This window comes from Oncorhynchus nerka, linkage group LG24 (genome assembly GCF_034236695.1).
Source record: "Oncorhynchus nerka isolate Pitt River linkage group LG24, Oner_Uvic_2.0, whole genome shotgun sequence".
Taxonomy (NCBI): Eukaryota; Metazoa; Chordata; class Actinopteri; order Salmoniformes; family Salmonidae; genus Oncorhynchus; species Oncorhynchus nerka.
This window is the reverse complement of record NC_088419.1, coordinates 80498697-80516823: the sequence shown is the minus strand read 5'-3', so window position 1 is coordinate 80516823 and position 18127 is coordinate 80498697. Positions and strand designations below refer to the sequence as shown.

Genomic DNA, 18127 nt, shown 5'->3' with positions numbered 1-18127 from the left:
AGCTAGGGGGTAGAATATCACATTACCCAAAGACCTTAAGGGACATACATATGCTTTTTTGTTAGTAGAGTATTTAATTGTCTTAAAATACAGTTCAAATTTTTTTTGTAGGGTAAGAAATGTTGTTTTTTTGTTTGTAAATTTACATTTGTGAATATGAAATTTGTCCAAAAGAATAATGAAATTGCAGTGCTAGCTGTGCCACCAGAGACTCTGGGTTCGCGCCCAGGCTCTGTCGCAGCCGGCCGCGACCGGGTGGTCCATGGGGCGACGCACAATTGGCCTAGCGTCGTCCGGGTTAGGGAGGGTTTGACCGGTAGGAATATCCTTGTCTCATCGCGCACTAGCGACTCCTGTGGCGAGCCGGGCGCAGTGCACGCTAACCAAGGTCGCCAGGTGTACGGTGTTTCCTCCGACATATTGGTGCGGCTATGGCTTCCGGGTTGGATGCGAGCTGTGTTAAGAAGCAGTGCGGCTTGGTTGGGTTGTGTTTCGGAGGACGCATGGCTTTCGACCTTCGTCTCTCCCGAGCCCGTACGGGAGTTGTAGTGATGAGACAAGATAGTAACTACTAACAATTGGATACCACAAAATTGGGAAGAAAAGGGGGTAAAAAAAAGTATAAACAAAAAAACATAGAAATGACATAGAAATGTTTCAGCTTATTCCTATTGTAGGTAAAGAATCCAAGCAGTACATCTCTCCACAATAGTGTAAGATCTTCATAAAAGTGTTCAATTATAAATCTACTGATGTCTTGCCACAGTTTTCTTACATGCATACAATGCCAAAAAAGATGCAACACTGTTTCTGGGTGGTCATTACAAAAGGAGCAATTTGAGTTGATGTTTTCCTTAAACTTCTTCATATAGTGGTTGGCAGGATAATATTTATGAATAATTTTAAAGGAAACTTCCTTAATTTTGTTAACAAGTAGGTATGTGTGTGGCAACATCCAAACTTTTTTCCAACAGATATTATCAATAAATCCATTCCAATAAGGCATGACAAGGTATAGATACAACTTCCTGCTGAAACAAGGTTCGTACCGCTCTGTTGTTGAATGGACCAAAAGAGAAACAAATATTTCCTACTGATGAGTCAACAGGGTCAATAGAAGGTATGCTCTGAGGGTCAGGTCTTGACACGTTCCTGAATAATAGAGCAACACCTGAGGGAATGGCATCTAAAACCATTGCAAAATCTTTAGGTGTTGCAAATGATGTGTGTTGGAGTGTGCCCCTGGCTTTCTGTAAATTAAAAAAACTATAATATGGCGGCATCTGGTTTGCTTAATATAAGGAATTTTAAATTATTTGTCATTTTACTTTTGATACTTAAGTATATTTTAGTAATTACATTTACTTTTGATGCTTAAGTATATTTTAAACCAAATGCTTTCGGACTTTTACTCAAGTAGTATTTTACTGGGTGACTTTCACTTTTACTTGAGTCATTTTCTATTAAGGTATCTTTTACTATGACAACTGGGTACCTTTTCCACCACTGGAATGTAGCATATGATTAAAACCCATTTATAAGAATTTAATACCAATATGTTGACTGCACCATAAAAATACTTATTTGTTGATGTTGTTTATTATAATCAAGTTGTGCCCGTTTTAACCATCAGCCTATTTGGCATTGTCACCAAAGCAACCTCTATAACAGATCTAGCCTACTAACAGGTACAGCTGCCTGCAGGTAACTGTTCTGGCCACGCCAATGATTGGGTGATTCGCTGCAGCGGGCGGTGACACATAGGTACAGTATTTCAACCAACACAGAATCTGAAGAAGGCCATTGAACGCTGAACTGTCAACCCTTTAAACTTGTCTAATCAAACTAAGAATTTTCTTATGGTGAGCGAGCGTTGCACCTTTTCATGTCCAATGATGTCTACACATTTTTAGGTTGCATCCCTACTCACGTTGGTTGAGCACCCTCTACCTCTTTCCAGCCAACACAGATCAGAAATATGTTAAAGAAAAAAGTATAACGTGAAGCAGTTCCCAAATAACTTCTCTCAATTATTCGAGAGAAACACCAGCACTACTACAACAGAAAAGGATAACACCAAGAAGAGAAAGACAGAATGGGAGCTATCAAGTGGATGGTGAATTTTACCTTGCTGGGCATTGGCTCTCAGGTCATTCCAGCAAAACATGGATAGTCTGTTGGAGGAAAAGGAATGAGCTATTTAGAGAGAACACTGGCTCATTGACTGGCATACCTTTTCCCAGGTATACTGTCAGATTAGCCTTGAGTAGGGCACACTCATTCCAGAAATGTGCTTGTATGAATTTTATAACATTTCTTATGGTATGAACATTGTTTAATGTTATTTGTTTCACATTCTCTTGTAGTAAAATATGTTTTTTCTTCTGTTTTCACTTTCAGAAGTCAACTTCATCAGGTAAAACATTTACAGTGCATTCGGAATGTATTCAGAACCCTTTTTTTCTACACATTTTGTTACGTTACAGCCTTATTCTAAAATATAGTAAATTGTTTTTCCCTCATCAATCTACACACAATACCCCATAATGACAAAGCAAAAACAGGATTTTAGATTTTTTTGCAAATGTATTTAAAAAAAAATCACATTTACATAGGACCCATAAGACATACTCTACTTTGTTGAAGCACCTTTGGCAGCAATTACAGCCTTGAGTCTTCTTGGGTATGACGCTACAAGCTTGGCACACCTGTATTTGGGGAGTTTCTCCCATTCTTCCCTGCAGATCATCTCAAGCTCTGTCAGGTTGGACGGGGAGGGTCACTGCACAGCTATTTTCAGGTTTCTCCAGAGATGTTCGATCGGATTCAAGTCCGGGTTCTGGAAGGGCCACTCAAGGACATTCAGATACTTGTCCCAAAGCCACACCAGCATTGTCTTGGCTGTGTGCTCAGGATCGTTGTCCTGGTGGAAGGTGAACCTTCGCCCCCAGTCTGAGGTCTGTCGTGGAAATTCAGTACTGAGAGAGACTTGGTCATTTCTTCAAACAATCATCTTAATTTAATATTGATTAATTATTGAAATAATGAAACCGTCAGCCCAACAGTCTTGTCTGCCCTTCACAGAGAATGCACAGTTTATATAGCTAATACCCAGAATGCTTGGTTCCACCCCTCCCATATAGATTGGGGAGCACCATAAACCACTTTGGGTTCATGCTCAAGTCATCTGCGTTTGGTGTTGTCTCCCAGATGCCAGGATGTCTAAGAACCATTGAGGCTATCTCTATCTCATCTATAGCATGCAGGCCCAGTTTGACCGGAGACATATGTCTTTGGCATCATTAAAGTGAAGACTGTTATTTTATCAAATCAATTCTCTGTAATTATTATTATTTGGTTAAACTAATCATGTAAATGCAATTAACTAGGATGTCGGGGCACCAAGGAAAATCTTCAGATTACAAAGTTATAATTTTCCTAATATAACTTTTCAGATATTTTTATATACGATCAATTAGTCTTCTAATTAAGGAATTATTCTTTACCTTACGTTCGTCTCATTCCAAACATCGTAAGTTGTTGGTTATCTGCACGAACCCAGCCTTCACTATGAATCATCCATACATCAATTGTCTTAATCATTTATTTACTAACTAACTAAATAATCATATAAATGCATAAACAAACAAACAGTAGGTATGGTTACAAGGAAATGATAGGGGATGTTCCCTAGTGGGCTAAGCCGATATGGCGACTTGGTAGACAAAGGGAAGTGGGTGTGGACTGAGAAGGGTGCGAAAGACAAAAGTCACTACACAGTTGATAATTATATTGATTGAAATGCCAATCCTTTGCACATGAACGCTTACACATTCGGGAATAATTGCAATTAAAATATCTTTACGCTCAGTGTGTCGTCGTGATCTCTGTTGGAATCGTCCGTCTTTCTGTTGGAAAGTTCATCGAATCGTCTCTGCTCCCATGAAGTCTCTCATAGTTAGAATGGATACTTCAGAGTCCCATTCAGAAATGTTCTTATATAACAGCTGTTTCGGCGTTTGTCGGACTTCGCATTTCAGGTCGACATAACTTCTAGTTGCAGACTAGTAATTAGTATCAAAGATTTGCTCTTATTCTGTTGGAATCGACAGTCTCAGAGTTTCAACAACCATTACAATCTTAGCTTATACAGAGGTTTTTATGATCTCTACTCAAACCTTCGCCCCCTCTGTGATCAAGGTTTGCCTGAAGGGAATTCCTTCAGGTGGGGGTTATATTCGTAACAGTAGAAAAGGGCTGTCCCATGACGCCAGATCAATGTCTGTGCTCATGGGGCGGGCCAATGACTTAGTTAAACTTTAAAGGGAATACAATTCTCCCACATTAATGGTTTAAAATCACATTACACAATTTCACAAATAGTTTTATCTTTACTCATTCATTTTATACAATAATTAGATGCAAGCCTCATAACGGAGGCTCCTGTATAAACAGAGTAATGGTAACGTGGCTGTATTGTCTTTCCTGAGGTCACAATCATAAAACAAAACGGACTGGTCGTAGCTGGTTTCTCCCCCGACCGTTTACACATTCTCCAAAACATGGATATTGTTCAGTTCTCAAGTTCTGTGATGTAGGGGAAAAAAATCATTTGTTCTACTGTGAAGCTTTCTCTCTCTATACTGCATGAGGGAGAGAGTCTCCTCCAGGAATTCACGACCTGAGATATCTCCTCCAGGAATTCACGACCTGAGAACCTGGGTGTAAGTGGGAGAGAGGGAAGGCACTCGCTATACCCAAAGAGGGCCACGTATGTCTCACATGCACCAATAATGATAGACTGAAATGTGGCTGTTTTTTAAATTTTATTACAGAGACATCAATCGGCAGCTTCAAGCTATCTCTAGTAAAAACCCATGTCCTCAACACCCAGACTAGCTGCAGGGTGCTAGAGTGGACACCATAAAAACTTAGCATTAGCAGGTCAGTTTTACTCTTAGTTAAATATATAACCGTTTACTATTAACATCAAACAAATCAGGTAAGTATGTAATTTTTCCTGAGGGCCTGAGCGTTCTGGAGTAGGTTTTCATCAAGGATCTCTCTGTACTTTGCTCTGTTCATCTTCCCCTCTATCCTGAGTAGTCTCCCAGTCCCTGCCGCTGAAAATCATCCCCGCAGCATGATGCGGCCACCACCATGCTTCACTGTAGGGATGGTGCCAGGTTTCCTCCAGACGTGACGCTTGGCATTCAGGCCAAAGAGTTCAATCTTGATTTCATCAGACCAGAGAAACTTGTTTCTCATGGTCTGAGAGCCTTTAGGTGCCTTTTGGCAAGTTGCCTGTCATGTACATTTTACTGAGGAGTGGCTTCTGTCTGGCCACTCTATCATAAAGGCCTGATTGGTGGAGTGCTGCAGAGATGGTTGTCCTTCTGGAAGATTCTCCCATCTCCACAGAGGAGTCTCTGGAGCCATGTCAGAGTGACCATCTGGTTCTTGGTCACCTCCTCAATAACTTTTGTTATTGACCAAATACTTATTTTTCACCATAATTTGCAAATAAATTCATAAAAAATCCTACAATGTGATTTTCTGGATTTTTTTTCTCATTTTGTCTGTCATAGTTGAAGTGTACCTATGATGAAAATTACAGGCCTCTCTCATATTTTTAAGTGGGAGAACTTGCACAATTGGTGGCTGACTAAATACTTTTTTGCCCCACTGTATAAATCACAGTGTTGATATTCAGGGTTACATCTAAGAGTGGGACAGTGTGATGGAGTAGATACTCAGGAACCAGTTCCTACAAGATCACAGCGATCCCCAAGAACTCCCTGGATGTCTCAGGATGGTAAGTTGGTGGTTGAAGATATCCCTCTAGTGGTGTGGGGGCTGTGCTTTGGCAAAGTGGGTGGGGTTATTTCCTTTCTGTTTGTCCCTGTCTGGGGGTATCATCGGATGAGGCCACAGTGTCTCCTGACCCCTCCTGTCTCAGCCTCCAGTATTTATGCTGCAGTAGTTTATGTGTCGGGGGGCTAGGGTCAGTTTGTTATATCTGGAGTACTTCTCCTGTCTTATGCCCTGTGGGAATTTAAGTATGCTCTCTCTAATTCTCTCTTTCTCTCGGAGGACCTGAGCCCTCAGGACTACCTGGCATGATGACTCCTTGCTGTTCCCAGTCCACCTGGCCATGCTGCTGCTCCAGTTTCAACTGTTCTGCCTGCGGTTATGGAATCCTGACCTGTTCACCGGACGTCCTACCTGTCCCAGACCTGCTGTTTTCAACTATCTTGAGACAGCAGGAGTGGTAAAGATACTCTTAATGATCGGCTATGAAAAGACAACTGACATTTACTCCTGAGGTGCTGACCTGTTGCACCCTCGACAACTACTGTGATTATTATTATTTGACCATGCTGGTCATTTATGAACATTTGAACATCTTGGCCATGTTCTGTTATAATCTCCACCCGGCACAGCCAGAAGAGGACTGGCCACCCCACATAGCCTGGTTCCTCTCTAAGTTTCTTCCTAGGTTCTGGCCTTTCTAGGGAGTTTTTCCTAGCCACTGTGCTTCTACACCTGCATTGCTTGCTGTTTGGGGTTTTAGGCTGGGTTTCTGTATAGCACTTTGAGATGTCAGCTGATGTACGAAGGGCTATATAAATACATTTGATTTGATTTGATGATGCCTTTACCCAGTTCGGTGCCAACTCTGTGATGGGCTGCATCAACTCTCTGACCCCCAACATCGTGTACATTATTAAGGCTGAGGAGATGGAAAATGGCCTGACTGTTTAGAGCCAGGCTGAGGTTGGAGAGACCATCGATGAGTCAGTGTCTCCTACGAGACCTTTAGGTGAAGTTGGTGAAACAATAGGCTATACATTATGTTGTGATGTCATTACATTCTGTTACTAATCTCTGATCCAGGGCCAGTTCTGTTTTTCTTTCTCATCTGAGCTACAGTATAAGGGAAGATAGAAAACCTGTCCTTAGAGCGACTCTCATGAGAAATACACACTGAGTGTACAAAACATTAAGAACACCTTCCTAATATTGACTTGCCCTCAGAACAGCCTGAATTTGTTGGGCATGGACTCTACAAGGTGTCGAAAGCGTTCCACAGGGATGCTGGCCCATGTTGACTCCAATGCTTCCCACAGTTGTGTCAAGTTGGCTGGATGTCCTTTGGGTGGTGGACTATTCTTGATACACACGGGAAACTGTTGAGTGTGAAAAACCCAGCAGCGTTGCAGTTCTTGACACAAACTGGTGCGCCTGGCACCTACTACCATACCCCGTTGAAAGGCACTTAAATCTTCACCCTCTGAATGACACACATACACAATCCATGTCTCAATTGTCTCAAGGCTTATAAATCCTTCTTTAACCTGTTTCCTCCTCTTCATCTACACTGACTGAAGTGGATTTAACAAGTGACCTCAATAAGGAATCATAACTTTCACCTTGATTCACCTGGTCAGTCTATGTCATGGAGAGAGCAGGTGTTCATCATTTTTTGTACATTCAGTGTACAGTATATCTTGACAGTAGGCTTACAGTGAAAAATGTGATTTTCCTGTATGAAAACATTATTGTGGTGGAACTGGTTACACTCATTACATTTGCATGTGTGTAGCTCCTGAATTGAGTCTTAATAATCCCAATTTGTTTCTGTAGCTTCTGAGGTGCCCACTACAAATATGCAGCGTGGTAAGTGTCCATTTTAATATATAAAACTGAAAAATACAAAAATACAAAATAACAACGTGAATGAACAAACGAAAACCGAAACAGTCCCGTGTGGTACAAACAGCCACAGGGAACAATCACCCACAACTCAAAAGTGAAACCAGGCTACCTATGTATGGTTCTCAATCAGGGACAACGATTGACAGCTGCCTCTGATTGAGAACCAAAGGTGCGGACTCCGGCCGCAAAACCTGAACCTATAGGGGAGGGTCTGGGTGGGTGTCTGTCCGCGGTGGCGGCTCTGGCACGGGACGTGGACCCCACTCCACCATAGTCTTTCTCCGCCTCTGGGTCCCGAATGGACGTGAGATTCCGGCTGCACCGGACGAACGGGAGATTCCGGCAGCACCGGCAGGCGGGAGACTCCGGCAGCTCCGGAGTGAAGGGCGATTCTGGCAGCTCCTGGCTGACGGACGGCTCTGGCAGCTCCTGACTGACGAAAGGCTCTGGCAGCTCCTGACTGACGGACGGCTCTGGCAGCTCCTGACTGACGGGCGGCTCTGGCAGCTCCTGACTCTCCTGGATGTACCCAGTTTCCCTTGCCATCCAGGATCTCCTCCCATGTCCAGGAGTCTGGAGATCGCTGCTGCTGCCTGTTACCTCGCTGTTTGGTCCTTTGGTGGTGGGTGATTCTGTAACGATTGTCCTCCTCCTCTTCTGACGAACAGGAGTAGTAGGAAGGATCGGAGGACCAATGTGCAGTGTGGTAAGCGTCCATTTTAATATATAAAACTGAACACTACAAAAATACAAAATAACAACGTGAATGAACAAACGAAAATCGAAACAGTCCAGTGTGGTACAAACACAGCCACAGGGAACAATCACCCACAACTCAAAAGTGAAACCAGGCTACCTAAGTATGGTTCTCAATCAGGGACAACGATTGACAGCTGCCTCTGATTGAGAACCATACCAGGCCAAACACAGAAATCCCAAATCATAGAAAAAGGAACATAGACAACCCACCCAACTCACGCCCTGACCATACTAAAACAAAGACATAACAAAAGAACTAAGGTCAGAATGTGACAGGAGCCTCCTACTACATCCTGCGGGCTGAGAACACCGACCTGTCCTTCCCCCGAGACCGAGGTGTCCTCTTCCCACGGGACCATGCTCAACCTCCAGGCGTACACCGACTACACTCTCAGTGTCATATCCGTCATCCATGGAGGCAGGAGCCAGCCTTCCCTCCCTTCAGTAGCAAAGACAGGTATTGTCCCTTGGACCTCACATTAACTGACTGTTGGGGAAAGAAAGAACAAACGAAAGCTAAGAAAGGAGAGTAGCTGCATACCTGATCTTAAAGCCCTAAGGGTGAGAGTTATCTATCCTGTATCCGGGGTAATTATATCTGACCCCTCTCCATGAACACAAATAATAAACTTAACTGGGTTGAGCACTGAGTTAGTCAGCCTATCGGGTTTCTTCATGTACCAAAACAATACAGCAGCAGTTTCATCCATTGTGGTTTAGTGGTTTGATGTTCTTTAGAGGCAGAAGAGATGAAGAGGGTCAGTCTCAGATCTCAGTCATGTAGTACATTGTAATTACACTCGCACAGTACCATCCCACCCAAAATAAAATATGCACTTTACAGTTTTGTTATATGAAAGTACACAGAACAGAAAACAGTACACTTTTTTAATTGAAAGTGATAAGTAGGCTATCATACAATTAAAATTTAAACCATAAACACCCAAACACAGACAAACAAATACACACCTCAAATAAGATGTCTCTTTGCTGTCTCTCTCCTACAGTGGTTGCAGCGCCAGAGCTCAACTCCACCTCACCCAGCAATGACACCATCGTGGTGGGGTGGGAGCCAGTGGTCCACGCTGTCCTGTACACAATCAGCATCATCACGGAGGGCTCAGAAAGCAGGGTGAAGCTCAACTCCACCGACACCAGCGTCACCTTCCCTGGTCTGGAGGCTGGGACTACTGCATCAAGGGCAACTCCCGGGACCCTGAGAACAAACAGGGAGACAACTTCACTGTCTGCCAGATCACACGTAAGGAGGGGATGGGGGGGTTGGTTAGCAAGCACACACATTTTCTTCAGGAAATGCATCTTATCTAGTTTGATTTAACCTTAATTTAATCAGGCAAGTCCCTTGAGGTTGAAAATGAGACCTGGTGATAGGGATAGGGTGGATGGAAAGAAATAGCACCAAATTGAACAGTATATTTGTCAACACATTTAGGTGTCTGTATTAATCAGTCCAACAACACCTGCACCCCTCCCCTCAGGGGCAACACCTGTTACGTGCTGGACATCATGTGTGGAGACATCTACAAATTAGTGCTGGCCCCTCTCACCCAGGACGGAGCCATAGTCCAGTTCTGCCCACAGAGGATGTACTCAGGTACTGAATAGAATACCATTCAGGAGTTCTACATAGATCATCTAAAAGCAAAGGAAATGTATATCAATGAACTTTATCGAGCTTTGTATTGCATCATTATAATAGAGATTGAAAATATAATAGATGAAAAAAAATGAACAGAAGTGTTTTTGGTTAAATTCATATTCTTGTCTTTTTTTCAGTTTCCTGCTCACGAAGCAATGTTGGAATGGAAGTGTTTGAGTACCTCCAATCTGTACTGATTATTCTTGCAATGCATTGTGTAATGAAACACAAGATGGCGGCAGGGCAGTTTTGCTGAACGTGTTGTGACACACTGTTTGTTTCAAGTGTTACAAGTTTTTATTACTTAGCAAAACCGTTATAGGCTGTGAGAGTTGTTATTAAACAACAGGCAAAATCTGGTGCCCTTCCTGAAAGCCGAGAGAGAATACATCTGTGCTGTGACTGACGACCTAGACACGTTGAGCCGACTAGCCTTGGATACTCCTCAACGGTCAGGTTTTTATCAGTGTTTCGCCATTCTACCGGAGTCTTCTGACTCCGCTTCTGCCCCGCTGTGTGGTGGAAGCCGGAGGTTGGTATCTACGCTGTGACAACGTCTAGATGCGCTAGGCTTCCTAGCCCAGGATACCCCTGTCAGGTGGACTAGCCACCAGTGATTAGCCGGTGTACTGGGCCCGCTTTGCCTCACTGTGCGGTCTGGACTAGCAGAAGGTACGTAATCATACAACCTCTCATCCGTTTAAATTCACAGCAATTTAAACTGAATTTAAACTGAAGTACACATGTCCCAAAGTAGCTCCCTGAGCCATCCAAGATGAACACAGTCAGAAGCTGAATAAATAGCCATTGAGTGGCAGTGGATCGAATTAGAACAGAGCATGTGCAGAACTGTGCAGAACTGAGCAACATTCATAGACGAAGACTTCCAAAAGTCTTGTGATGAAATTATTTCTATTAATGATATAAAAATGTATCGGCAAGTTAAAAGAGAAGAATGATGGCATTATCAGTGAATTCTATAAATATTTTCAGGAGGATATTATTGAATTTATATTTAATGTTTTTAATGAGTCAATTGATTTAGGGGTCCTGCCTGTTTCCATGACACGTGGCCTAATTTCTGTAATACCCAAACCAAACAAAGATTCTATGATGTTAGAAAATTGGAGACCAATCACATGAATGAACAATGATGGAAAGATACTTGCATCCATCTTTGCAGAAAGACTTAAAAAAGGTCTTCACCAAATCATTGATGATACCCAGTCTGGTTTTATGAAGGGGAGACATATATGTAATAATATTCGACTAGTATTGGACTTGATAGACGACAATGAGCACATTATGGAAGATAGCTTTATTTTATTTGTAGACTTTTACCAGGCATTTGATACAGTTGAACATTATTTTCTTTTTGAGATTCTTTGATTTTTTTGGTTTTGGTCAATATTTTCAAAGTGTAATTAAGACACTTTACAATAATAGTAACAGCCCTGTTAAATTAAGATTCGACATTAGACGTGGAATTTAACAAGGATGCCCAATTTCTCCTTTCTTATTTTTATTGTTCACTCAAGTTATGGCACTTCATATAAATAAGGATAGTTTTATGGGTATTCAGATACAAGACAAAGAGATAAAAGGTTCACAATTGGCTGACGACACCACCATTTATTTGAAAGATCACAATGAAGTCAAGAAAGATATTGAGTGTATTAATGCCTTCTCACATGTATCAGGTTTCTCTCTGAATATTAGAAAATGTGAATTATTTGCGTTGAAAATACGTGACTTAAACTTAGTATGTAATATCCTTGTAAAAGATGTGATCACATATCTTGGTATTACAGTTAGCAAAGATCAGAAAGAAAGGGACAACTTAAATGTCTCTCCTTTTGTAGAGAGAATTGGAAAGAGATTTAACTCCTGGTTATTAAGAGATCTTTCTTTATCTGGACGAGTACTTTTATCAAAATCTGAAGGTCTGTCCAGATGAGTTTATACCTCCCTTGCCTTGGATGTTCCTCTGTCAGTAACTAAAATGGTTGATACTAAATGATTTAACTTCATATGGAGGAATCAACCTCATTATTTAAGAAAAGCGGTAATATGTAGCACCCAAGGTGAGGGAGGGTTGAATGCTCTGGATTTTAAAACCTCTAATATAATATTTAAGATGAATTGGATATAAAACTATTTGAGAAATAAGGATTGCATCTGGAATATCATCCCTAATTTAATATTCCAACAAATTGGTGGTCTAGAATTCTTACTCATATACAACTTTGATATGGGTAAAATCACTATTAAGCTTGCAAACTTTCACAAGTACACAAACAAGTACTTCTAACTTGGAACCTCATGTACAAACACAATGTTTCCCCTCATAGGTATACAATCTGGAATAATAAAGACATAAGATACCAAAACAAGTCTTTGTTTTTCCAGAACTGATTTGACAACAACATTATTTAGGTTAAACAATTATTGAATAATGATGGACAACTATATGATTATCCAGAACTTATTAGAACACACAATGTTACATTCACTCCTGAGGAGTATCAACTTGTTGTTAGAGCTGTCCCTAAAGGTGTTATTCTTCTTTTAGGAGATTATAACACTACTCCAAGTGCAACTGTTGAGGATTTTGTAGTCTCAATACAATTAGAAGGAATTGACATTTTAAACTATGATGTAATAACAGGCATATAAGGAAACTATGTCAATATGTTACTATTCCCTCTGCTAAAATGTACTGGAATGCAGCCCTAAGACAAGTGAACTGGAACAAAGTGTTGTTATCTGGTAAATATTGTATATCTAATAAGGTGAAAGAAGTATCATACAAACTCATTCATAGCATCGACCCTGTAAAGACCTTTATTATACACAGATTTAAAATAGCTATTGATGACAAATGTGTATTTTGTGATTGTGACCCAGAGACTCTTGACCATTTATTTTGGGACTGCTCTTATGTCAGAATATTTTGGAGTGAGTTAGAATATTTTATTTTAAAAGAAACAGCTATTAATTTTAATTTGAGAGTCTCTGATGTTGTGTTTTATTTTGAACCAAATGATATGGACCCTGATTTAACTTTCATTGTTAATTTGTTTATCTTTCATGGAAGATTCTTTGTCCATAAAATGAAGTGGGCAGAGACCAAACCCCTCTTCACATTATTTAAGATAGAATTGATATATTATTTTGAAATGATCAGTAAATGTAAAAACAAAAAAGTAATACGCACCATAAAAGTATTTAACAAATGTAAAATTAATCTTGATATGTAATAGCCCTGTCTGTTAGGTTTATGTACTCTTGTTTGTATATTTCAGTTTTTTTTTGTATGACGAGCTGACAAGGTACAAATCTGTCGTTCTGCCCCTGAACAAGGCAGTTAACCCACTGTCCCTAGGCCGTCATTGAAAATAAGAATTTGTTCTTAACTGATCTGCCTAGTTAAATAAAGGTAAAATAAATGTGTTGTGTTCATAATAAAATAAATTAATATTAAAATGAGAACAGAGCATAACAGGAAACATTATTCTGGGAATTTGGGGGTCAATAAAAACTCTTCCTACCCTGATAGGCTGAATAGGTTTTCAGCCATAGACCTTTACACTTGAAGTAACCGTAACGTCACAGGGGAAATGACACTTTCTATAAAATTGATGGTTGATATGAAACACTATTTCAGAATAAAATACTGACTCAAGCTAGGGAGATGTAAGATGGCGGACGGCAAAGAACGCGACGCAGTTAGAAGGGTGTGAGGTTCAAACCCAAAACTGACATCTGAAAATACAAGCAGAGTACTTTATCCTTTGAGTCAAGTACAGGAAAGATAATTACACGTTATGCTCCTGAAAACCCTGAGCAGTCGACAGATGGTGAACTCTCAGAAAACCTGACAGAAGTGAAAAGGAAGAACCTGCGCCCACGGTGTTAGTGCTGTTTTTAATATACCATTTTGTTGTTGGATTTGACAGTTTCTTAGAGCTAAAGTTATCAGGCTAGCCCCGTGCTAACTAGGTTACCTGGCTGTCACCGGCAAAGCTTGTCTCACGTCGCTGTTGGCTCTTGTAGCGGGGATGGCTGTTTCTGACTCGAGTGTAAGCGGACTCTTCTCATTTGGAGTCGGAGATGGACAGTGAAGCCATAAAAAGTGAAACCTGTTATAGTCATGGAAAGATGTTTCGGGATGGGGGTGCGGCGGTGGTGTGAAAATGTGTTGCGGGCACTATAGACGGCTATATTGGTCCGCTAGTAAAGGCCCTGTGCGCTGCTTGTGAAAAAATAAAAATGATGTCCCACATTAGACGGGGGCGGCAGGTAGTTTAGTGGTTAGAGCGTTGGGCCAGTAACCTAAAGGTTGCTTGATTGAATCCCCGAGCTGACAAGATAAAAAATATGTCGTTCTGCCCCTGAACAAGGCAGTTAACTGGCTGTCATTTTAAATACGATTTTTTTCTTTATTGACTTGCCTAGTTAAATAAAATAAAAGACAGCTATTGGTCCGCTAATACAGGACAAGTAAAGGCCCAGTGCACTACTTTTAAGAGGAAAAACATTCAACAAAAAAACAAGAGGGCAGCACTCAGCACCCCTACGTCTTGTGCCTATTGTATGTTCACCATAGTGAAAGAGGATGAATTTAATGACATATACACCTGTCAAAAGTGTAAACAACTCGTTGCCTCAAAAGACCGGATCATTGAACTACTAGAGGATAACAGTTCCTAAAGGAATGTCTCGCTCTGGCTAAGGAGACTTCAAGACTGAATGCGCATCTGAGGGTGTAGATGTGAGTCCAATGGAGTGTATGGCTGCAATGGCTCTCTGAATTAACAGTAGCAGTTTCTCTCTTCTGGTCAAAAACGGACATTGCATACAAGCCACATATTCGAGCTAAATCACAGTGGAATCTTCACTTAAATCTTCAAACCTAGTTTTAATGTCTATACTTAAACATGCATCATTTATGAGATGTTTTGTATGTTATTCTCTGATTTCACAGTTTCCAGTCCTGTAGATTTCAGGAGCAGCAGAGACCTTACTCCCCCAACATGTCTTCCCTGATCGCTGATAGGAAGTGAACTTGTCTACTGTCACGACTTCCGCCGAAGTCGGCTCCTCTCCTTGTTCGGCCGGCGTTCTGCGGTCAACGTCACCGACTTTCAAGCCATCGCTGCTCCATTTTTTATTGATCCATTTGTTTTGTCTTGTTCCCTGCACACCTGGTTTTCATTCCCCAATCACACTGCATGTATTTATTCCTCTATTCCCCCTCATGTCTTTGTGTGAATTGTTTGTGTTACGTGTTAATTGTTGACGCGCCAGACTGGTTTCCTTATACCGTGTTGTTCACGAAGATGTTTATTGTTAAACATAAATTATTGTGACTGTTTTGCGCGTTTTGCACTTTTGCCTATGGGCTGGAGGTTGACACAGTGGCGTCCGTCTGTTGGTTTCTCCTGCCTCAATAAACTCTCTACTCTCCTGCACCTGACTTCGCTACCAGTACGCACACACCTGACATCTACAAAATATCCCTGTCTAAATTATAGTTTTTAGTAAGACCTGTTGTTGGGATGTGTAAAAAAATCTAAAGCTACTGATCTGACCAAATACACTGAGTTACATTTTTTTTGTCTGGAAAAAGTAGATTTTTTTTCAACACCCCCATTATTATATGAACTGTTTTCCCCGTTGTTCTTAATGAATGACAAATTAAGGAAATGTATTGGGACATATCTGTCAGCAAAATGCTATAAAAAGTACAATCATGACATGTAGTTAGATATGAGGTGAAATGTTCCATATTTAAATTTACATTTACATTTAAGTCATTTGGCAGACGCTCTTATCCAGAGCGACTTACAAATTGGTGCGTTCACCTTATGACTTATGACATAAATCTATATAATTATTGTACATCATGCACTGTAACTGAAACTAAAATACCCACTGTTGATACAAACAAAGATGAACAACAATTAATAATTGAAGTAGATTGGGACCTTGTTAGTCAAGAGGAGCAACCCAGCAGACACAGAGCAACCACAGAATGTTGCCACAACATTGCCTCAAAGTTGTGTGGTGGCTGTATAGTATTGCATATTGCATCTGTCATTGTAAGCCCTCTGTGTTCTGTCATTTTTTCCCAGAATAAACAGTAAGAATAAAATGGTTTGGAATATGTAGTTGTTTGGTTGTGTAAAACTGTTGCAATTTCCCTTCACTAAAACACACGCATTGCATTAATTCTTATTTTTTTATATTTCTAATATCATTTGAGAGATTGATAAGAGGTCAGACTCAGGGACTGTTATAGAAAATTCCCTTCCAAACCCATCCCGCTTTACTTCCAGCGCCACATTCCTTAACAATTCAATCACCACTCATTTCCCTTACACTCCCAATCAACAGAGGCAGGACTTCCTCTGACACTACCTGCAATAAATTGACACATTTCAGAAGGTCCTATGGGTACTCCACTGTGAAGCTCCACAGCACAACCTGGTTGCAACCAATTCCAATATCGAACTCTTATCGCTTTTACATACAGTATTAGTCTAATCAAATGCCAATGAGCATTTTGTACACACATTAATGCAATAACGTCTAAGATAGAGTATTCTGACTTAAACTTCAATCAGATTAATTCAGAATCTCTCAGGGCCAGTAACCAGAGGGTTGCCAGTTCAAATCCCATGGCTGACGGGAGAATTTGTCAGGAGTGAGCTGGCAACCAGAGGGTTTCTGACATCAGAATCTCATGTGCCACCTGCTGCCATTATGCCCTTGAGCAAGGCACTTAACCACTAACCTGCTACAGGGATGCTGTTCTGCTGCTTATTTTATGCTACCTTTAGCCTGGTGTGGTACCCATGGGTTGGAAATAACTCACATTGGACAATAAAGGTGTATTCTTGGATCTAATACAATGCCAACCCATTACATAAGCATACATCAAACACTGAAGTATGCTGGGCACAGAGGACCAGTCCTTTTGTCTACCCTCCCAGGAGGAACATGTGCTGCCTACAGTTGTTTTAGGAATTAAGCTTCGATTGACGTGGTTCCCATGATGTACAATGGGAAACAGTACTGATTTGGATCCCTAATGCACAGTAAGAAATTATGCACAAGGTATAGATCCCTCAAACTAGACTCTGGACCTCAAAGCCAGTTCCACTGCATTCTTTACTTATTTCCCTTTAATCAGGGACTGATTTAGACCTGGGACACCAGGTCACCAGGTGTGTGCAATTAATTATCAGGTAGAACAGAAAACCGTCAGGTTCCGGACCTCGTAGGGTAAGAGTTGAGTAACCCTGATATAGAATTTCACGTTGATACCAACAGAGGCCATTCAGAGAGAATACAGGAACACAAGGCAGTAGCAGCAGAGTGGTATCTCTTTATGATCATCATCGAAGCCACAGTACCACGTCCACACCCATATCTGGAGATCCACTGGGACCGGATATAACGCCCTATCAGAGAGCTCAGAGTTCTCTCTATTCTAGAGAGTAAGCTCCTATCCAGAGGGTGTACTTGTACATCAAGCTGTCTCATGCTACAGAAACAGGAGATATGCTCCTTCCCTATGGGACATTCTGGCTCGGACAAGGATAACTTACTTATATTGTTCAAAGGGCAGCTCTGCCTCTAAGGCAGAAATTAATGTGACGGGTTATGTTCAGGGAAGTCATTTTTATTGGGATGGGATTTGAAACAGCCTCCATGTTACGCCCTCCGTCAACCACCACCACCCTGCCATCTAGTGAGCCTTTTGTTTATTTCACTCATCTTTCAGTCGTAAGATTTATGATAAAATCACCATAAAACAATAGTTACCCTCTAAAGTTATGCCCTTTTTAGGACTTTTCCAGTTATTTCAATCCCAGATACTATTTTACACTGAGTACACAAAACATTAGGAACACCTTCCTAATATTGAGTTTTGCCCTCAGAACAGCCTCAATTCATCTGGGCATGGACTCTACAAGGTGT

General features: G+C 41.1%; 1 protein-coding gene and 1 long non-coding RNA gene across 3 annotated transcripts; one reads left to right on the top strand and one right to left on the bottom strand.

The window, feature by feature from the left end:
* Window positions 1-3592: 3592 nt before the first annotated feature.
* Window positions 3593-14609, bottom strand: LOC115108639 (uncharacterized). 2 transcript variants are annotated; one of them, XM_065009200.1, is made up of 5 exons: window positions 14146-14609; window positions 9448-10134; window positions 9114-9210; window positions 8793-8965; window positions 3593-8458 (listed from the first exon to the last, which is right to left on the bottom strand). In XM_065009200.1, the coding sequence occupies exon 5, from the start codon at window positions 8263-8265 to the stop codon at window positions 7846-7848; it is 420 nt and encodes a 139-aa protein (XP_064865272.1). In that variant the 5' UTR covers window positions 8266-8458; window positions 8793-8965; window positions 9114-9210; window positions 9448-10134; window positions 14146-14609; the 3' UTR covers window positions 3593-7845. The 2 variants fall into 2 exon arrangements, with proteins under 2 accessions (XP_064865272.1, XP_064865271.1); XM_065009199.1 differs by having other exon boundaries at window positions 8793-9210; window positions 14146-14606.
* LOC115108640 (uncharacterized) lies at window positions 10278-16311 on the top strand. Its single transcript, XR_003860372.2, has 2 exons — window positions 10278-10810; window positions 15126-16311. It is a non-coding gene; the product is annotated as an uncharacterized LOC115108640 (long non-coding RNA).
* The last annotated feature ends 1816 nt before the right edge of the window (window positions 16312-18127 follow it).